Here is a 22,737-nt window from a genome sequence, read left to right as displayed (position 1 = left end):
GTGATGAGGCCTGAGCTGGAGGGGGACCAGGGGGGAGGGAGAGGCAGAGCCCCAGTCCATCTTTCAGGAACACTCACAGCCACCGAGCTCTGCGTCGGGGTTGGGTTATCTGGACCTGCCTGTCCATGGCTCAGGCAGAGTCCTAGCCCGGTCCCAGCAGGCGTGAGGTGGAGGCCACTAGTCCAGAGCAGGCCTGGTGCAGTGTCCACAGGCAGCTGGAGAGACAACAGCCAGCCTGCATCTTGGCGTAGCATCAAGCCTGGCCCTTGGAGAAAGCCAGGAGGGCATTTGGCCGTGGGCTCCTCCAGTTGCTCCTCCAGGCAGGGGCCATGTGCAGGAGCTCACCACAGGAGGGAAGACACAGCCCTTCCTGACCTAGATTTTCCCTTTTGGAAGCAGAGGCATATCCCTCCTAAAGGGAAGTGTAGGCAGCCCAGCCCATCTGCTGCTACGTCACGACAGGGCGCCGACTCCAAAGCACCTCTGTTTTCTGGCTACAGTGAGGGAAATCTCACTGTATGTACAAAATGCCAAAGAGCAGGGAGCCCACGGACACCGGGGGGGGGGCGGTGCTGATGACAACAGCGTGTCTGACCCCCTGGATTTCGCACCCAGCTGTCTTCAGCCTCCACACTTGTACACGTCTCCACCAGCCACCTTGACTTCTCCCCTCAGACTCTTTTCCGACCGCACCTACGCTGTTCCCATCTTCCAGCCACGCTGGGTGACCCTCTGAACTCTGACATGTCCGGCACTTTCCCATCTCCACGCCTGTGCCCAGGCCAGGCCCTCTTCCTGGACCACCCTTGCTCCCTCTGCCTTCATGGCACACGCACATTCCTCCCTGTGTGGGCTCCTCCTGTATCATTGCTTCTCAGTGATCTCCCTGCTGGAGAGATGAATACCTTCCCTGAACCTTGTAGCACTTTCTCTCTCTCCCTCACGATGTTTATCATGGTTCTTCATGTCCACGTATTTACTGCTCCACTAAGCTGTGATTTTCTCAAGGGCTGGGATTCACGTCTTAGCTCTGCATCTCCAGACCCCAATACAAGACGTGACATGCAGCAGGGGTCCAAGAGACGTTATTTCCTTTCCCCTATTTCTATCTGCTGATGACTGACTATATGGATGCTCTACATACCTGCCACAGCAAAGCTGAGCAACAGCTCGGCATACACACCACCATCACTCCCACCTCTGCCTGTGGAAGACATCACTAACCGATCACTGAACTCTTTCCCAATGGTCTAGGACTCGGCCTCAGAATCGTTCTTAACACACAGCTCTAGCATATTTACTGCTTAGAGGAGCAGAAAATATGTGGACACAAGTAACTGTGGCAACCACTGGAACAGAGTTGGGAGGTGGGATAAAACTGGCCATCTTGGACAGAAACGCAGTAAGCATCTGATCAGTATCTCCCGAATGCAGAGTTATACACTGTCAGAACCAGGCATGCTTTAGAGCTCACATGTTCTCGTGGATGAACGGCTCTCAAACTTTTGTGGGCCATTTATTTGGGGTGTTTGTTAAAAATGCCTATCTCTGGACCCTATCCCAGAAGTTCCAACTGGGAAGAGCTAAGGCGTGCCTAGGAATCTGTAGTTTACAGACCACTCCAGGTGCTAACGCAAATGTTCTCAAACTACAGTCTGGGCACTACTTATCAGGTCTGTGCAAGTCTGCAGCCTCCCTCACTATTCAAATAAATGGTGAACTGCAGACCCAGAGAGGGACACACAGTACCTGAGGTCACACAGCACATGTCAGCGCCAGAACCCATGGCTCGTTGCAAGATCCCATGAGATAAATGGTTGCCTGTGCCCCTCACCAAGAAGTGGGGTATCACAAGGCAGACCTGTGCAGGGTGGAGGGGCTCCTGGAACCTGCAGCCAACGGAAGCTGCCCAGGGCTGGACTTACCCCTTGCTCCATGCTGTCATTGGCGCGGTCTGTGACCTTGGAGATGAGGGTCAGCGAACCTACAGAAAGAAGCAGAGCCGAGGGCTGGGCCTCCTGGGGCGGGCCGGGCTAGCTGCCACCTCCTCGCCTCTCCCCAGGCAGGACCCCTGCAGGGCCTTGTGTATGGGTGGCACCAATTCTTCCCATGGCCGGGTCAGGTCACTGGCCCAATCCCAGCTTGGCCACTACCGCCTAAGTGACCTTGACAGTCACGTGACCACCCCATGCCTCAGTTTCCTCGGCTGTAACTAGAATATGTTAAAATAGGGACTGCCCCGGCAGGTCGTATGCAGGGACAGCCACACAGAACTGGGAGGAAACAGGGAGTCTGGGTGAGATTTTTAGACCTGGCACTACCTCCTATCACTGAATTCTGATCACCTCCTTCTCCTCCTCTGACTGGACGTCAGCCCATCCCAGGGAGTCCCCATGGTTGAGGTGAAGGGGAGTCACTTGGCAGCCCCGGAGGCCTCACGTCCCCTGCACACCCAGCTGGGGGGAGGGTGCTGTGTTGTGTGCCTGGGATCTGGTGTAGAGTCCAGAGTTGGGGAGAGGGACCAAAACAGGAATGTATCCCCTTCCTCTGGGTTCACACCGGACTTACCCTGCGTGTTATCGTACTCAGCCGAGTCCGGGCAAAGGTTATTTAAATAGTCTGCAGACAGAACAAGAGCCAGGAGTCAGTTTGCCCTGGGGAGGCCAGCCCCTCGTGTCCACAACAGGAGCCCCTCTGCCTCCAGAGACGGAATGAGACTTCCAGAAGCATGAGGTGCCCACCCTCTCTTCTGTTAGCCCATCACAAGAACACACTGGCACAAAACTGGGCCCCCAGCATCACCACCAGCATCATGCCCACCACCGCTACTCATTCGTTCACTCATTCCCCAAATATCTATTCAGCACCTGCTGTGTGGCTGGCACTGTGCTATGCCAAAGAGGCACACAGTCAGCCGGGGGAGACAGATGTGGCCACCAACATGGTAGAGCGGGATGTGTCAGACCCTTAACATATTTACACCCGTAAGGCTCGACACGGGCTGGTCTTGCTCCAGCTACCTCTCCATGCCTCTCGTTTAGTGGGGCAATGTAGGCATTCTTGCTACTTCTTGAACATGCCAAGCTTGCTCAGACCCCAGGGCCTTTGCACTTACTATTTCCTCCACCTGGTACTCTCTTCTTCCAGATCTTCATATCGCTCATGTCCTCACTTCACTGATATCTCTGTTCAATGTTACCTCCTCAGACAGGTCTTCCCTGAGGGATGGATCTAATACAGCATCCCTGTTCCCCTGAATGTCCTTAACCTGTTTCATTTTTCTGTAAAGCTCTTATCACGGACATATTATACTTTTATTTCCTTATTTGTTTGTTCGAGTATAAGCTCCATAGCATCACAGAGTTTGACTGTTTAATTCACTTCTACCTTTCCAGCATCTAGCACAGAGCCTGGTACACAGTAGGTGATTAATAAATACTGGTTGAATTAGATGAAAAAAATCCTCCATCTCCTGGCCCTAATGTCTTTTCTTACAGCCTGGTTGGTCCCTGGAGTTACATGCCTATCTCTATGTGTGTAGTTCCATCTTCCCCACCAGAGCACCAGCTCCTGAGCCAGGGGTCTCTGTCCATTTAGAAGGCAGTTGCTCAGGACAGAGGTAAGGGTGTTTCTGGCAGGCAGAGGTAGGGGAGGGGATGACACTCCTGAGGGAAGTTTGTACAGAAGGAAGAAACAAGGACCTGGGGCAGAGCCCCAGGAATCACTGACATTTACGGGGCCGTGGAGAGTGGCCAGTAGAGATGGAGAGGGAGCGGTCAGAGGGGTCAGAGGGAGGCAGGGAGAGAGTATACCACAGAAGCCCCGGGAGGAAAGGGCTTCGAGAAGCAGGAAGTGGTCAGCGGCAAAGCCACAGAGAGGGCCAGCAGGTCCAAGGGGGAAAACATCCGCTGATTCAAGAGGGCTCTGGCGATAAGACAGCTTTAGGGAAATGAGACCCACTGAGCCAGGGAGGAAATGCAGCCCAGGGGAAGGTGTGAGTTCCTGTGTGTTAGGACGGGAGAGGCTTAAGGGAGACGTAGCAGGTGGCCACTCGGGCAAGTTTCCACGTGGCAGCAGGGGATCCAAAGCTCAGCCGGAGGGAAGGTGGTGGCTGGGCCTGGCACCTCTGCAGGGGGTGACGGCATCCTTCCTCCCACCCCTTCCTGCTACAGTGGGAGGGGAGGTCTCATCGCATACCTTGCCAGGCCTCCCCCACCCCTCTGTAGGTGCTTCCCCTCCCCACACCAGCTTGGTACACCTTGACCTCCTGTGGGGCCCACCTGTGAGGAGCACTTGGTACTGGAACAGGCGCTGAACCACCCTCAGCAGCCGGTGCTTCACGCTCTGGCCACCTCCTTGCTGACTCTGCTGCTCCCAAGAGACAGGAGAACAAAACTCCATCAGAGACCCCTGCCTGAGGTCTCCGGGCTTACGGCATCCCACATGAGCCCATCCACACATGTTCCCTCCATGCCTTCTCCTGGCCAGGCTGAGCATCTCCAAAACCAGGTTCCCCTCCTCCAGGGTGTCCTCCCAGATTAGCACCGCCCCACTCTGACAGTTCATTCTTTCAGGCTCCCAGACTGTGCTACACTCAGTTATACATCGCTCCCAGACCCTGCTTTGCATCTAATGTTAGTGGTAGGACAAAGTCCCTGATTTTGCTGCCCAGTAACTGGATCCCCAGTTGGTGGTCATTCGTTGGGCACTCCAGTGGCTTAGGGCCTCAGCTTGCTTTGTGCTTCTCTCCTGGACAGAGAAACAGCTACTAAAACTCTCCCCATGGCTGGTGCTCATGGAGTTGTCATCGATGGCCCAATAGGGGATGTTCTGGGTTTCCCCTCCTGCTGGGTCACCCTCTCCTCCCTACCCCCAGGTCTGCCCGTCTGCCCCACTAAGAAGCCCCACTGATTTGCATTAAGCCCTTCCATGCCCACCCCCACCCCTGCATCCTTAGAGCGGGTTCTTTGACTACCGACAACCCACCTCAAATTCTCGGACAGCAGCTGCTAGCCGGGGGGCATGGAGGCAGTTCTCACCCAGCAGACTCAGGTACCTATCAAACTGCTGGATGTGAGCGGCATGGTGCTCAAACTCCTGCTCCCGGGCCAGGAAGACATCAGCCACCTTCTGCTGGCTCTCCCTGCAGCCAAGGAGGGGGCGGAGAGGACAGCAAGAACTCAGCCTTGTGACCACACGGTGTTGGACGGTGAAGGCTGGCATTGCATCTCTGGTGGGGATCCCAGGTCGACTCTCCCACGGTTGCTTTACTTTGGGTGAACGACCTAACCCCTCCGTGTCTCAGCTTCCCCACCAGTCAAACGGAGACACCATTTCACATGGTGGGGTTTTTACCCCACCTCCTGCATTCCCCAAGGCAACGAGGTGGGGACCGGGGGTCCGGGGCCACTCACCAGTGTGACAGCCTCTCCTCCAGCTCCTCCAGGATCCCCTGGTGAAGGTCGCGGATGGGTGGGAGCTCACTCAGGCCACGTCGCAGCTCCTCCCTGGCCAACGTGTCCTTGCCCTCTTGGTCCATCTCGTCCAAGGCCCCCATGACAACTCCGTGGAAATCCTGAAACCCCGAGAGGCCTGTTACGCACGAGTCGACTGGACTGAGCACAGTCCCCCAGGCAGCTCCTCCGCGGCTTTGGAGCCCTGGGTACATACTGATGGCACGGGACCTCACACCTGTGTCTCAGACCCTGTGAAATGGGGGTGACAACACGCACCTGGTGATCACAGGTAACTGATGCCCAAAGAGCCCCCCACGGCTCCCAGTATGGAGTAGGTTTAAAGCATGCTCATTTCCCGCCTTCCCTGTGGGACCTTGGGTGCACACTCTTTTACAAGATGGATAAGAAGTTGGGTAATTCCTTCTCTGAAGAAATATACAGCTCCTGCTTTACAATTATCCACCTCTGAAGAGGTTCATGGGCTGTTCTTTCAAAACAAAGTCTAAAGAAACTATAGGCATCTGCTCCCTGGTGTAAAAATGGTGAAGATGATGACTGTGAAAACATTCATGTGTAGTGCTAAGAAATCAGGAAGGGGTACAAAGCTGTCTTCCTACCCTAACACAGCTGTGTAAAAAATGAATAAAGGAAAAAGCTGAAAGGGAATGAAATGTAAACAGTTACAGCGTCAGGGGTATAGAATTAGGAATGATTATTTTCCCTTGTTGCCTCTGTTTTCTAAAATTTCTGTATCATGATTACATACTTTAACAATTAAAGTAAATTTAGGGAGTTCCCTGATGGCGCAGTGGATAAGACTCTGCGTTCCCAATGCAGGGGGCCTGGGTTCGACCCCTGGTCAGGGAACTAGATCCCACATGCATGCCGCAATTAAGAATTTGCATGCCACAACTAAGGAGCCCATGTGCTGCAACTAAGGAGGCTGCAAGCTGCAACTAAGAAGCCCGCCTACCACAACTCAGGACGTCACATGTTATAACTAAGGAGCTGGTGAGCCACAACTAGGGAGCCCAAGAGCTGCAGTTAAGGAGCCTGCCTGCCACAACTAAGACGCAGTGCAACCAAATAAATATTTTTTAAAAATTAAAGTAAATTTAATAAACATTAAGATTATAAAGAATGTACGACTTCTTTCTCACAACAAAAATGTCTGATCTTGGGCTTCCCTGGTGGCGCAGTGGTTGAGAGTCCGCCTGCCGATGCAGGAGACACGGGTTTGTGCCCCGGTCTGGGAAGATCCCACATGCCGCGGAGCGGCTGGGCCCATGAGCCATGGCCGCTGAGCCTGCGCATCGGGAGCCTGTGCTCCACAACGGGAGAGGCCACAACAGTGAGAGGCCCGCAAAAAAAAAAAAGTCTGATCTTCAAATACGCATGCTCTTACATGAGGCCCAGCACTACGGTTCTAAATACATGGACTATCCTGAAACCACCCTGAATCCTGAAGCAATGCACATCAGGTGAATCTCAGCATCAGCAGCCATGGTCCGGCCCAAATCCAGAAGGTGACGTCACCCTGTCAACATTCAGGAAGGACCACCACCCTGCCTCGTTCAACTGCCTCCCTGATGGGGAACTCATTACGGGCAAGACAGTTAATCCCATTGCTGAACGGTTTTTACCGTTAGAAAAGTTTCTTTACATAGAGATCTGAAAAGGGAAAGTGCCTGAGAGGCAGGGAGGAGGAGAGGGAGGGGTGCTGATGGAGAGAGCGAGACATAGAACGGGAGGGGCAGAGACCCGGGGAGACTCTCTGGCTGCCCCGGAACATCTGTAAAGAGGCCACTGTGCTCCAGGAAGGGCAGCAGATGTGGAGGTTGCAAAGGTCCCCACTTCCTCAACACCTCACCCCGTCCTGCGTCCGGGAACGGCAGAGGGGACACGGGGAGGGCGGCCACCCTGGCTTGCACTCCCAAGGAGGGGGGATGAGTTGGTCCTGTCTGAGGTCGGCCCTCACCAGCCCCAACACTCAGGTCGGAAACTGGGTGGAGAGAACGTGTGTCCTTAGGTGGAGGCCACATGCTTGAGCCATAATTAGAAACCGAATCGCATTGTACCTGAGCTACCAGAGCCTTTCCTGAAAGCAAATTTAGGAGGATGGAGAAAGTATGAATGACAATGAGACGGCAGCTAGGTGGGGACGGCAGCCAGCAGGTGGTGCTACTGAATTCTTATTTCTGCCCACAGCTGGCTCTGGGACACTTGGGGTCATCCTGAACCTGGAGGGGAGGTTTCTCTGTTGACCTTGACCTGGCATGGGAGGGCCCACGGGAGGGCCCGCCCACTCCTCCCTTCGGCGTCTCTGTGTTCACTGGGACCCAGTCTCCAGCCCTGCAGGGTCTTGTCAGCCGCGGCATCCCACAGAAAGAGAGAAAACGTGCTTGATGAGGCTGATAACCCCTCCTGCCTGGCAGCTGGTGGACAGAGGACTTTAACACACCCCCTTATCGGCTCAGTGCCAGGTTCCAGCCCAGCTACCCCAGAAGCAATCACGGGCAAGCCGTCAACCTATCTGAGCCCCAGTTTCCTCAGCTGGAAAATGGGGATAACAGTACCACCAGGTATCTACAAAGTGAGGCTCCTGAGAGGCTCATCCTGATGTTCGAAACTGCTTTGTAAACTATAAAGTGCTATTCCTGCGGCAGCAATGGTTCCATTTTAGATACGACATCTTCAGAGCAGGGCCACATCTGCTGGTTTCCTCCCATGCTTCTGAAGTCCAGCAAAGCATGCGACACAGAGGTGTCTTATAACACTTGCTGATGGATGCACTGCAGCGCCCTTATTTACCAGAAAAGGAGAGTGAGTCACGGGGGAGCCAAGACCCGAATAGGGTCACCCTGATACGCAGACCACAGTACACAGAAGGGGGTGGAGAGGGAGAGGGAGTGGGAACACGAAGGACAAGCAAAGACAAGGCTGATGGCTCCATCTGCATCACACTCCAGGGAGCTTAAATATTAACGGCTTTGCAAGCTGGCTTCTCATCTGTAATCAATTCTCACTCAATTGACTCAGTCCCAATGGGCAGGACGGCCACCAACAGCATGACTCATTCCTTGAACTGGAGCACAATCGGAACCGTACAGACATCCGTTCTGCAAACTCGCATCGGCTGGAAGCGCGAGGGCCCACTGCCCCATCCATTGCTCCCTGAACGGTTTCTGCCATCACCGCACCTCGGGGCCTGGCAGCCACCACAGAGGGAGGAAGGGGGTAGAAGATCCGTGGTCCTCATCTCCTTATCACTCAACAAATATCCTGAGCGCCTGCTCTGCCCCAAGCCCTGAGGGGACAGCGGGAACAGGAGAGACGCTGTTCTGCCGTCAAAGAGTTTGCAATCTAGGGGAAACGCAGTGAGCAAAACAATGACGTCAACACAGGGGTGTAACTGCTGTGACGGGAAAAACAGGGGCTGTGCAGACCACGGGAAGGAGACCCGGCTTAGCACCAGGGAGGTAACGCTTACACTGAGACAAGAGGGGGAGCGTTCCAGGTGTGGGGACAGCACATGCAAAGGCCCTGAGGTGGAGGAGGAACCGAGTTGGGTGTGGTTTGCGTGCCGTGGGTGTGTGCACGCAGGCCAGGCCGCATGCAGGATTGGAGCATGATGAAGCTGGAGGGTCAGACAGGACCCACCCCACAGGGCCCTGCAGCAGGCTTAAGGGACTTGGGTTTCCTCCTGGGGTGGTGGAGAATCACTGAAGGTGCTAAGCAGGGGAGCAAAGTGACCAGGTTACCTGTCTTTAAAAGTTCACTTTGTTGGGAGAACAAACTGGAGATGGCTGGAGTGGGAGACCAGTGAGAAGGCCGTTCCAGTCGTCCAGGACAGGGGAGAGGCCAGGACCCAATGGTGCCATTGTGGGAGAGAGTGCATGGACCAGAGTCGGTAAGGAGTATGAAGTGACTGGACCCCGTGCCTGCAGGGTCCAGTCCAACCCCCTGGGGCACCGGAGGCCTTCCTGACTCGGTCTACCCTCTCACATACGTGCCTCCTCCGCTCTGTGTGGAGTTCCTGTCCCAACCCTCGAGGGCTCTAGAGAACGAGAACGAGTCCTTGTCTATCTAGACGGTTGCCTCCATGTGACCTGGGGCAAGTCACTTCATCACCATGGACCTCAATCTCCCCCTCTGCTAAATGCGGACACATGTACCTCTGCACAGGGTTTGTGCAGACCTCCTTCTGTCATGTTTTAGGAAGATTCGTTTCTGGGCCTTGCTTCTCCCCTACTAGACTGAGTGGTACTTATCTCTGTGCCCCGAGCACCCAGCCCAGGGCAGGTGCTCAACAAACAGCAACGCTGATGGTTACTGAACGCTTGCATTATTATTACTTCTATTTTACCAATAAGGGAATTAGGCCCAGAAGGATTAAGTAACTCTCCCAAGGCCACCAGATGGCGAGATTTGAGCCCACGTCAGCCTGACTTCAGAACCCTGGCTCTTCCAGCTGCTTCATGCCAATTCCTCCTCTTATGACTGGCCCAGCCAGACAGGTAAGTGACTTGCTCAGGTCAAGGAGGGAGACTGGAGCCCAGATCTCCAGAATCCTGGCCAGGGCTCTGCCCAACCTCAGAGACCCTGGGGCAGCCTGGGAGAGAGGCAAGGACAGCCTATGCCTCTGGAGCCCAGACGAGTCTCCTGGGAGCTCACGGGGTTCCCAGGACCCTGCTCTGGACATGCCTGCAGTGGATGCAGGGACCTCACATTCAGGGGCCTGGTCCCCTGGCTCCTTTCCCCTTCTCCAAACCACTCATTGCATTTTCTGGGTGACATGGCATCTCCATTCTCTGGGCTAAACAGTTAGTGGGTGGCCAGAATTTCCCACTCCTTGCAAGTGGTCAAACCACTGATGGTGCTGCCAGAAGTCAAGTGGACGCACTGGAATCCCATGAGTCCAAACGTACACCAACATCAACCTTGACCCACCTACGTTATAACTGCGCCCTGGCAGAAGCCGTGAGCTGTCCAGGGCACATGACTTCATTTGACCTGGCCAATCACCGGAGGATACTTTGGAACCCTGAAAATGTTTCTGTGGGGCACGCAAAGACTTTTTAAACCATATACAAAAAGTACTAACCATACAGAAAAAAACTGTTAAATTGGACTTCACGTTAGAAGATGAATATGGAAAAAAGGAATTTGGTTGTTCTGTGTACTACTCCTAATCTTGTTACTTTTCTATAAATTTTACTTTTCATTTCATTTTATTTTTTGCCATACTATGAGGCATGCGGGATCTTAGTTCCCCAACCAGGGATCGGACCTGTGCCCCTGGCAGTGGAAAGACACAGAACCTTAATCACCGGATCGCCAGGGAAGTCCCTTGAATTATTTTAAAATAAAAGGCTAAGAATAATTTTAAAAGTAAATAAGATGAGAAAGAATAAAATGCTTAGGAATAAATTTAACAAAAGAGGCATAGAACATGTACTCTGAAAACAACAAAACATCACTGAAAGAAACTAAAGAAGACCTAAGTAAATGGAAAGATGTCGCATGTTCACAACTTAATATTGTTAACAGGTCAGCACTCCCGAGTTGAAAGACAGATTCACATCAACCCCTATCAAGACCCAAGTTGCCTTTTTTACAGAAATTGACAAGCTGACCCTAAAATTCATATGGAGATGCAATAGCCCAAACAACCTTAAAAAAAGAACAAAGTTGGAAGACTCACACTTCCTGATTTCAAAACTTCCTACAAGAATCAAGACTGTGTGGTAATGATGGAAGGACAGACATTTATATTAAAGGAATAGAAATAAACCCTCACATTTACGGTCAATTGATTTTTGACAAGGGTGCCAAGAAAATTCCATGGAAAAATAATCTTTTCAACAAATGGTGCTGAGATATTTGAATATCCATATGCAAAAGAATGAATTTGGATTCCTTCTTTAGATCATACACAAAAATTAACTGAAAATCAAAGATTAAAGGTAAGAGCTAATACTATACGGGACTTCCCTGGAGGTCCAGCTGTTAAGACTTCACCGTCCAGTACAAGGGGGGTGGGTTCGATCCCTGGTCGGGGAGCTAAGATCCCACATGCCTTGTGGCCAAAAAACCAAAAAACATAAAACAAGCAGTACTGTAACAAATTCAATAAAGACTTTAAAAATGGTCCACATCAAAAAAATCTTTTAAAAAGAGAGATAATACTATAAAACTCTTTAAAACATGAGAGTAAATCTTTGTGATTTGGGGCTAGGCAAAACTTTCTTACCTATGACACCAAAAGCACAAGCAAGGAAAGAAAAAATAGATCAATTAGAGTTCATCAAAATTTAAAACTTTTACGCTTCAAAGGATACTATCAAGAGAGTGAAAAGACAACCTACAGAATAGGAGGATATATCTGCAAATCATGTATCTGATAAGGGACTTGTATACAGAATTACAATAAAAAGACAACCTACTGAAAGATGGGCAAAGGATTTGAAAAGACATTTCTCCGAACAATATACACAAATGACCAAAAAGCACATGAAAGGATGCCTAACATCATTAGTCGTCAGGGAAATGCAAAATCAAAGCCACAATGAGATACCATTTTGCACCCACCAGGATGGTTATAATTAAAGAGACACGTAGCAACAAGTGCTGCAAGGAAGGGGAGAAATTGGAACCGTCATACTACAATGGTGGGAATGTAAAATGGTGCAGCTAACTTTGGGAAACAGTCTGGCAGTTCCTCAAAAGGTTCAAGAAAGGTTACCATATGATCCAGCATACACTCCGAAGTATATACCCAAGAGAATGGAAAACGTGTTCATGCAGGAGTTTGCACATGGATGTTCACAGCAGCATTTTCATAACAGTCAAAAAGTGGAAAGAACCCAAATGTCCATCAACTGACGAATGGATAAACAAAAATATGGTATATCCACTCAATGAAATTTTACTTAGCCATGAAAAGGAATGAGTCAACGATACACACTACAACATGGATGAACCTTGAAAACATTATGGTAGATGACAGAAGCCAGTGTCAAAAGACCAAAAATTGGGGCTTCCCTGGTGGCGCAGTGGTTGAGAGTCCGCCTGCCGATGCAGGAGACACGGGTTTGTGCCCCGGTCTGGGAGGATCCCACATGCTGCGGAGCGGCTGGGCCTGTGAGCCATGGCCGCTGAGCCTGTGCGTCCGGAGCCTGTGCTCCACAACGGGAGAGGCCACAATAGTGAGAGGCCCACGTACCACAAAAAAAAAAAAAAAAAAAAAAAAGACCAAAAATTGTATGATTCCGTCTATATAAGATGTCCAGAATAGGCAAATCTATAGAGACAGAACTGGACTGGTGGGTGCCTAGGGCTGAGGGGGGTGATAACTCAGGGGTATGGAGTTTCTTTGGGGTGATGAGAATGTGCTAAAATTGACTGCGGTGATGACTGTATAACTCTGAATATATTGAAAAGTATTGAATTTTACGCTTTAAACAGATGAATTATATGGTTATGAGATTTATATCTGAATTAAGCTGTTGAAAAAATTGAATAGGGAAGCCACAGACCAGGAGACTATTCACAGTACACATATCTGAAAATGGACTTGTGTCCAGGATACTTAAATAACTCCTACAAATCAAAAAGAAAAAGACAGACAACCCAATTAAAAAAATAAGCCTAGGACATTTTTCAAAAGAGGATTTCCAACTGGCTAGTAAACAGAGGAAAGATACTCAATTTCATTAATCATCAGGGAAATGCAAATTGAAATCGCATGAGAAACCACTACATGATCAGCAGAATGGCCATGAGTGAAAGGACAGACAGTGCGGGTATGGCGGCCAGTGCGTCGAGAAAGCGCTAGTCCTACACATCGGGAGTCGGGGTATATATTGCTTCGACCACGCTGTAAACCTATTTGGCAGCTTCTAATAAAGCCAAATCTATGCTCACCCTATGACCCTATTTACTCCTAGGTAAATACTGAGGAGAAATGAGTTCCCTAGAACATTCAGAGCAGCTTCGTAATAGCCTCAACTGGAAACAACCCAAACGATCTTTAACAGGAGGATAGATAGACCAACTGTGGGAGATCCATACGAAAGAACACTGATACACGGAAAATTGGCATGTATCTCACATTACGTTGAGCTAAAAAAAGCCAGAGACAAAAGGAATACACAATTTATGATTCCATTCAGATGAGGTTCAGGAACAGGCTAAACCAACTGAATGTGATGGAAAGTAAAATCGTGGTACCCTCTGGGGGGATGACGTCGACTAGGGCAGGGCACAAGGAACCTTCTGGGATGATGGGGATGGTCTACCTGGGTGGTGGTTACAAGTGCGCACACAGGCATGTATTAAAAATTTGACCCCCACCCTTGAGATGTGTGCATTTACCTGTAGGTAAGTTACAAGACATTTTTTTAAAAAGCAGAACAGTTCTCTGAGGCCCCTGGGGGAGTGAGGACACTCAAGAGCTCCCCACTGCTTTCACGCTCCTCCAAACCCCTCGCGGCCTCTCCTGCCCTCACAGCCAAGTTAGTCTGCTTGGCCGGTCGCTGACGGCCCTTCAGGAGCTGGCCGCACTGGTCCTCGCAGCTGACGCTCATTCCTTTACACCAGTGGGGCTCCAAGCGGAGTGTGCATCCAAATCTCCTGCCCGGCTTATTCAAACCCAGCTTGCTGGACCCCAGCCCCAGTTTCCATTCAGCAGGTCGGGTGAGGGGTTGGATAGTTTAACATTTCTTCCACGTTCCCTGATGTCGCTGCTGCTGCTGGTCCCGGGGCCACACTTTGAGAACTGCTGCTTTATAAGAATCCTCTTTCCCAGCCTCTGTGTGTTTATTCTGTGCCTCCAGCATCTGATCCATATCTTGCTCATCTTTCTTTCTTTCTTTAATAGACCTTTATTGGAGTATAATTCCTTCACAATACTGTGTTAGTTTCGGTTATACAAAGCTGCTTTCAAACGCCACCTCCATCATGAGGCCTTCCTGGGTTACTTCAGCAATCAGTCTAAGGGACTCTCAAGTGTCCTAGGGCCTCCAGAAACCCGGGGTCACAGCCTGAAGGGAGTCACCCCGATCTCAGAATGTCTCTGAAGTCTCATATTTTAGCTTAAAAATGAATGCATATTTTACATTATTCTCCAAAATATACCCAATTTAATTACTTTAAAATTTCCCATCTAGAGCAAAGCGGAGGCTCTTAATAAATGTGCCGTGTTTATCCCGTGGCCTCGACTATGCCCCAGGCACCTGCTGCATACCTAGGGCGGTGTAACCTGTATCCCAGCCTGAAAAGTAATGGCTTTACAAGGTTTTGTATTGTCAGGCTATTTACCTGCTCTGCATGTTTCTATTATCTTCCCTCCAATTAAGCAGAGAGCAGGTTGTGTCTACCCATTTTTGTTTCACCCTTGGATTGACCCGGCTTTGTTCACAACTGTGCTGAACAAAGCAAAATGTTTGCTACTTTCCCACTAGGTTCTCCATTTCAGGTGCAAATTGCAATAACCTGGGGAGCGTTTCCACTGGTTTCCATGACCAGGCTGCACTCCAGACCAATTAAACACAAATCTCTAAGGGTGGAACCCAAGCATCCATATTTTTCTAAAGCTGCCGGGCCTGTGCTGAGGGAACTTACAGGATCACCTATCTGTGTGTCTCAAATGTTAGTACTGCCTGGAGGGTTCTGAAAACACAGATGGCCAGGCCCCACCCCCAGAGTTTCTGACTTAGCAGATCTGAGGTTCTGAGGTGGGATCTAAGACTATGAATTTCCCACAAGTTCCCAGGTGATGCTGATGCTGCTGGTTCGGGGACCACACTTTGAGAACCACTGATGTAGATGAGTCTTTCTCACACTGTACTCCGTGGAGACCCAGGGCCAAGGAAGGTGGAGTCAGAGCCGACTTTGGCCTCCACCTGCCTCTGAACAAAGGTGCCTCCACTTTCATCCACTCTTCATACTGGCATTCTGAGTGAAATTCCTTTGAAAACAAGCTTCCATGGCTAAAAGTGTCTGAGTTCCATCAGCCATCTCAGGGTGAGGCATCAAGGAGAAAGAGACTTTCCAAGGTCACACAGCAATTTCTTTTCCTGAACTGAATGAAAATACAGAGGGAAGAGCCACACGCCTAGCACAGGAAACTCCTCTACAGAGATGCCCCCAACAGCTACCAAATTCGTACCTCCCAAAATGGGGAGCTCACCAACCCCCCTGGCACTTCAGGGGGAAAGCGAGCACATTTTCTCACACGCAACTAAAATCTGCTTCTCTCTGCTTCTCCCAAAGATCAATGTGCTCTCTGCCAGCAAAGACTGAGAAACAGAACCCCCCCAACCCCCGCCAACTTGATTAAAAATTATTTCTTAGTGGGCAGGGGCTGCAAAAATAAGTAAGAGACAGCCTCGTTCCTGCCCCTGAAAAACAGAAAATCTTCCTGGCTATACATCAACTTCCCCAGCATGAGGCCATCTGGGGGCTTAGTCTGGGTTAAACTTGTGGTCCTCCAGCATCGCCCCCTCCCACCAAACCCACCAGATCAACCTTCCCTACAACTCCCTCACTACATCTGCCCTGCTCGAGTCCTCAGGGCTCCCAAATTCCTATGTCCCCTTTTTGAAACACGACACATCCTGGCATTCAGGCCCTGCCTGAAGACCAGCTCTCCAGACTCTTCCTGTACACCCTACACTCCCCAAGCCCTCCCATCTGTGCACTTGTTTCTGTGGCTCCTACCTGCCAAAAGGCCTGTTTCTACTTCCTGTCCATCCATGTCCATCTCAACACCTCCTCTTCCAGGAAGCCTTCCTTGACTTCATTCCTCCCGCTCACACTGACTCCTCCCTCCTCGGGCTCCTTGCCATCTTACTGGACTGTTCCACATTTCATTTGTCTCCTCCCCCTTCTCAGGGCTCTGGAGTCAAACAGCCCCGGCTCCACTTCTCACTGGCTGTGTGACTTTGGGTAAGTCACTCACCTTCTCTGGGACTCAGTTCTGGACCCATCCAACCATGTGAGAAATATTTACTGAGCACAAACTATATGCAACTAAATGAGCTAACGTATGTAAATTGCTAAGCACACATAGGAGCTCAACAAATGCTCTATGGCTGGGTGAGAAAAGAGGGGACTAGGGGGGCCAAACTGACAGCACACCAATTTAGGTAAATAAACTCAGAAAGTCGCCGAAAAGTCCCTCTAGATCCTCTGTTTGCCCCAGTCATGTCAGCACCGAGGCCGCAGCCAAATTAAACTCCTACGTGCTGATAAGGAAGGGCTTCTGAATGACTCTCTTTCTCCGAGCAGTCTGAGAAGTCGGGCTGTGTCCTGGGGTGCTCCTTACGCCCCTGACACCCTTTCCAGTGGTTACCACCGCTGAGAAGAGCAGGCGGTGCTGTCAGTGGGAGGGGCACAGGAAGGATCCATGAGCCTCTCCCTGCCCTTCTGTACCGTGTCTGCCTAATACCCCTCCCAAAGTCCTTTCGCCCCTTCATAAAAGCCTGCCAGTCGGCAGGCTCCCCCACTCCAGGGCACCTCCTTCCTCCTAGGGTCCCTGAGAGCCCTCTCCTGACACTGCACCCTCCCTTGGGGAAATCTGAGCCTCTCCTAGAGCTTCAGTTAACTTCTCTACACTTGACCACTTCTGGTGCACATCCCGCACCCAGCTGACCACTAGCACGTCCTTCCCCAAGACCCCCTCCCTCGACTTAACCCATCATCTGCCTCCAAGCCTAACCTGACCCCCTCCAGCACTTGCTGTCTTAGCGAGTCGGCAAGTCAGCAAGCCAGAAATCTGGGGTCAGCCTGGAGCCTGCCCTCCCCCTCCCACACTCGACGGCCCATCAGTCCCAGGCACACAGTCCTCAAATCTGCCTGCAGCACCGCAGCCCACTCTCACTCTTGCTAGAATCACCCAACGGCCTCCCACGGACCTTCAGCGGATCAAACCCAAACCCCAAGCATGCCTCGCGGGCTCTCCGGGCTCTGCCCCGGCTGTGCTGGCCTCAGCGCTCACCGCTCTCTTACTCACAACGCTACAGCCAGGCTGAACTTCTTTCCGTTCCCAATCACACCATTCTCCAGCTGGCCTCTGGGCCTTTGCACATGCTGATCCCTTTGCCAGGTGCAAGCCTTCCTCACTGCTCCCCACCCAGCTAACTCATCCCCATCCTTCAAGTCTCAGCTTAGACACGTTTCCTCTGGGAATCCTTCTTGGACCCCCAGAGGCCTGGGGCGGGTACCTCCCCTGAGCCCCTGCAGCCTTTGGGTGCCCCCCACCACTGTATTAATACTGTTTCCTTCATGCCCACTTCCCTCCTGGACTGTCAGTTTCTGGAGGGCAGGGCCCTCCCGCTTGTCATTCCTCCATAAGTCCCCCGTACCCACCCCACAGGAGGTTGCTCCGGAAATAATTTTGATTGAAGAAATGGTAAGACTGTTGGAAGAACTGACCCCGCCATCATTTATTCATCAGGCATTTACTGCGCACCGACAGCATCCCAGGCATCACAAACCACTGGGGATGAGATCTGACAAGCCCTTTGCCCTCAAGCAGCTCCAAGTCTAGTGAGAGAGGCAGACAATAAGCAAGCACCTAAAAGCCCTGAAATGCACGAAGCGAAGCAGACAGAACTGAAGGGAGACATGGAGGACTCAACACCCACAGGTGGAGACTTCAACGTCCCACTCTCCGGGACGGATGGAAGACGAGACAGAGAATCACAGGGGGCAGCAGACTTGAAGAACACCACCATCACCCTGACCTCAGTGACATCTACAGAACACCCCCACACACATCCTTTTCAAGTACACACGGAACATTCTCCAGGATATACTATATGTCAGGCCATAAAACAAGTCTCAATAAATTTAAAAGGGCTGAAACCACACAAAGCACATTCTCCAACCACAACGGAATTAGAAATCAGAAGCAGAAGGAAACGGGGGAAATTCACAAATATGTGGACACTAAATAATTTTAAATAACCCATGGGTCAAAGAAGAAAGCACAAAGGGAATTAGAAAGTACGTGAAACTGAATGAAAATAAAAACACAACATACCAAGTAAACAAACAGATAAATTCGATCATTTCAGATAGTAAAGGGTGCAGTAAAGAAAAGAAAATGAAGCAGGAGGGAGCACGGAAGACAGGAGAGCTGCGGTTCCTTGCCCTCTCTGCATCCCCACCCTTGTCACGGCCTCATCGCAGGGGAGAGCACATCCCTGTCCCTTGCCTCTGGGCCTGGCCATGACACTTGCTCTGTCCAAAGCCACGTGGGAAAAAGCGACGATGCGCCAGTTGTGAGCGTGAATTTTAGGAGCCCTCTGGTGTTTCTACTTGCTCTCCTACCATCACCCTGGGAATAGCCTCCCCCGAGGAACCTGCTGTACCTTCAGACTGGGCCCCAGAATAAACACACAAGAAATACAGCTGCTGACTTGAACCCAACTTTGACCAAATGACTCCCAGTTGACCCAGTTTCCCTTGCAACTAGGAGTGCCAAATGAGATGAAAGCAGAAGTTGTCCAGCGAGGCTTTCAGGAAATTGGTCTCAAGTAGACTAACTCAGCCAGGAGCATAACCTTTTGATTCCCCCCATTTCCTTCTTCCTGCCTGGGACACAGATGTGATGGCTAGAATACAGCAGCCATCCTGTATTCATGATACTCCTCCCACTGAATGGTGAAGACTATGTTCCCTCCCCTTGAGCGAAGGTGGACTTTTGTGACCGTCTCAACTAACAGAGTGTGGTAGTAGTGGTGCTACTTTTATGACCTGGCTTTGTCGAAGGCTACATCATAGAAATGTCACGTACTTCCTCCTGGCTCCCTCTTGGGACACTCATTCTTGGAATCTAACCACCATGCTGTGAGGAAGCCAAAACCTGCCCAGGCAGAGAGACTACCAGTAAGTGTTCTGGCCGCCAGCCCAGCTGGGGTCCCAGACAATAGCCAGCACCGAGCAGCAGCTGCTGGTGTGAAGGCACCTCTGGTTGATTCCAGCCCCTGGTCATCAAGTCACTCCTTGATTTTAGTCTTCTCCAGACATCATGGAGGACAGACACACTCTCCCCACCTTGCCCTGTCCGAATTCCTGGCCCGGAAAATCTGTGAACATCATAACATGGTTGTTTTATGCCACTAAGTTTTGGGCACCACCTTTGAGAAGGTGACACTTGAACTGAGACCAGAATGAGAAGGAAGAACTTGGCTGTGAGAAGGGCAGGGGCAGGACATGCCAGTGGAGGGAAGGACAAGTGCAAAACCCATGCAATGTGACTGCGTTTGTAGCACCTGAAGGACAACAAGAAGGCCAGTGAGGCTGGGGTGCAGGAAGGAGAAAGTGGTCAGAGGAAAGGGCGCAGACGTGGATGAGGATCAGATCACATAGGGCCTCTTGGGTGAGGAACCTCCTCCTGGGGTCTCAGATGGTGACAGCTTCCACAGTCACCTCTCCCAGTCAGCAGACTGGCTTATGCACAGGCCTACAATGCTTCGGCCCAAAGGAGGGACCCATGGTAGGAATTTTCTGCAACTGCTAGTGACACGGAGCAGGACCCTATGGTCCTTGCCCACCCCCTACCCCACGTCCTCAGTCTGCCTTTTGTCTGTGGAAAAATTTTGGCCAAAGAATAAGTTTAATCAGAGAAATGAGAAAATGCAGAAACAAATGAAAACAGTCAAAGGAGACCAAATAATAATAGTTTAGTCATTAAACATAGTCAAGGACCTTTAGTTCCTTAAGGGCTATAGATAATATCCTGAGCCATATCCTGTGAGCTGTCTTATAGATACTAAAACGCCCACCAGGTGGAAGAAGTGAACTACATCATGACCAGGCTGTAGCCATGACATAAGCTGCCACAATTCCAAAAACTGGCCTCAAAGAGATGGAAACAAACCGAACCTGGAACTGAAGATTAACTGTACCTAATACAATCAAGATGCTGCTGGTCAGACCACTGAAGCCCAATTTCAAGATGACTGTCAGAGCTGACTGCGCTGTTTCTGCGTGTAGCCCCCTCCCTGTGTCTATAAAAGCTCTTGCCCACGACTGTCAGTGGTGGGGAGTCGGCCTTTGGATAGGCGTCCGCACTGTGCCACTGCCCACCCCAGTTGCCACCATCCAAAATAAAGCAAACTTTCCACCAACGCGGCCTCTTTATTGGCTTTTGAGTGGCGAGCAGCCAGACCGCACTTTTGGTTACACTAGGAGAGGGATTTGTTTTAGATGACAAGACAAGAGAATTAAAGGTGTCTAGGGGCCACACCAGTTTAAAATCTCCAATGACTCATTATATGCAAGGAAAAGCAGGAGCCTTCTAGCTTGGCATTTTAGGTACATCTCAGTTTGGTCCTAACCTTGGTTTTGGACCCATCACTTGACCCACTTGGAAACCTGCCTTTCCAAACGTATCCATGTTCTAACGACGTGTGATGGTGCCCTGTTCTCCACACATATCACGTTCCTTCAGGCCTGTGAGTGTTCTTATGCTGATGACCTGCCCTCCTCTACCATCTTGGCCTGGTGGCTCCCTCAAAGTCCATGTCAGTGGCACCTCTTCTGCCAACTTTCCTGGATACCCCAAAGGGGAATAAGCCTCTCTGCCCCCCATGCTCATGCAGACTTTTGCACAAATTATACTTACCACAGAGTAGCACAACTGTTCACATATATAGTTCTCCTCCCCACCTCCAACCTCTCCCTCAACAGAAAAAGGAGACCTACTCAAGGGCAGGTTGGGGGCCTTTTCCCTCTTTGGGGATCCAAGGCCTATCTCAGTGTCTACGGTGTTGTAAACATCCTGTGATGTTCTGTCCAGAAGGAACAGGTAAGTCAGATAGATGGATGGATGGATGGATGGATGGATGGATGGATGGATGAACGGACAAATGGATGAATGGGTGGACAGGGAGTCTGATGAATGACTGGTTGGCTGGCTGGACATATCATTAGGTGCATGGACAGATGGAAGGACAGATGAGTGGGTGAAAGCCTGGCTAGATGAGTGGATGAGAGATTGATCATACACACAGGTGGGCAGGTGGATGAATACATTTATGACTGGGTTCAAGGAAGGATAGAGCAAGTCTTTAAACCAGAAGTCAGCAAAATTTCCTGTAAAGACATGATAAGTATTTCAGGCTTTGTGAGCCACATATGGTCTCAGTCATATACTCTTCTTTGCCTGTTTTTTCACAAGTGTTTAAAATATGTAAAATCCATTCTTAGTTAATAGGCTGTAGAAAAACAAGATCTTGGCCATGAGAATGCACTTCTGGATGACCAGAAATTTTATGAATCCCTGAGGTAGCGCTATCTATCATTCGACAAACACGAAGTTGAATCCCTAACACAGAAGGCCAGAGGCTATCCCTGTCGCCCTCTCAACAAAAGCACGATGGAGTCGAGGACTGTTCTAGCTGGGGAGGTGGGAAATGCACAGTTGGGCCCTTCCCACCACCGGGCAGCCTTGGAATTTCAAAAGCAGCGGATCTCCACAGAGAAATTCTGAGAGTACCTGCCAACCTTAGCAATCAGACACAGACCCAGGGAGGGGAGTGGTGGAGAACGTCCCACAGTCTGTGCTCTCCTTTGGACTAGTGTCCCTGGCTAGGACTTGGAGTCACATTGGGGCATTTCTGCCACTTCTATCCCCATAAGCACTAACATCACAATGTAGCTCCAGGCCACAATTTCCCACAACTAGCTTCTGAATTGTGATTTTTTTTATGTGCTCTTTTTTTCCCCTCCTCAGGATATTATTATGGATTACCAGCGGCTTCAGCATCTTTCCAACTGGCAGGAAGCAGTGCAAACAGAGATGGAAGTTTCCCAGTTAGAACCCTCTTAACAAAGTCATAAAACAAAAAGGCGCAGCCCCTCTGTCAAGCTGCCAGCTCAGAAGCAAGGGAGAAGCATTACAAAAGGGAGAGTGATGCTTCCTGCCGTGCTGGGGCCGCCGCGCTTCACACCTGAGGGCTTTTGGGTTTAATCACCCACACAAAGTTCTCAGCCTGAAGGGCAAAAACGAGGGGCTGGGAGTGCAGGGCCAGAGCAGTGATCTATCCCCCCCCTCCCGGGGACCTGGGTGCCTCTGTTCACATGGCAACACGACACCAGGGTGATGTCACCGAGAGGGACCTGGCTTGGTGCTGGTGCTCCGCTGCCGGCAGGAAGGCCCCTGCCCCGAAGAGCTCCAAAGGCGGAGGGGACACGTGACTAACACAGGACGGCAGCGCAGCAGGAGTCAGGAGACCTGGGGCTTCCTCCTGGCTCAGCCACGGAGGGG

At 50.8% G+C, this 22,737-nt stretch overlaps 1 protein-coding gene across 2 annotated transcripts in view; it reads right to left on the bottom strand.

Moving 5' to 3' along the window:
• The window catches only part of FGD5 (FYVE, RhoGEF and PH domain containing 5), a 106,149-nt gene that overhangs the window by 25,492 nt on the left and 57,920 nt on the right, over window positions 1-22,737 (bottom strand). For both annotated transcript variants that reach the window (XM_065885439.1, XM_065885440.1), the window contains exons 5-9: window positions 5,415-5,575; window positions 4,987-5,143; window positions 4,281-4,368; window positions 2,569-2,619; window positions 1,926-1,984 (exon numbers count right to left, since the gene is read on the bottom strand). In XM_065885439.1, the coding sequence (XP_065741511.1) occupies window positions 1,926-1,984; window positions 2,569-2,619; window positions 4,281-4,368; window positions 4,987-5,143; window positions 5,415-5,575 (516 nt within the window). The remainder of the gene's footprint in view (window positions 1-1,925; window positions 1,985-2,568; window positions 2,620-4,280; window positions 4,369-4,986; window positions 5,144-5,414; window positions 5,576-22,737) is intronic.

This window comes from Phocoena phocoena, chromosome 10 (assembly GCF_963924675.1).
Source record: "Phocoena phocoena chromosome 10, mPhoPho1.1, whole genome shotgun sequence".
NCBI lineage: Eukaryota > Metazoa > Chordata > Mammalia > Artiodactyla > Phocoenidae > Phocoena > Phocoena phocoena.
This window is presented reverse-complemented; position numbering and strand designations above follow the sequence as displayed.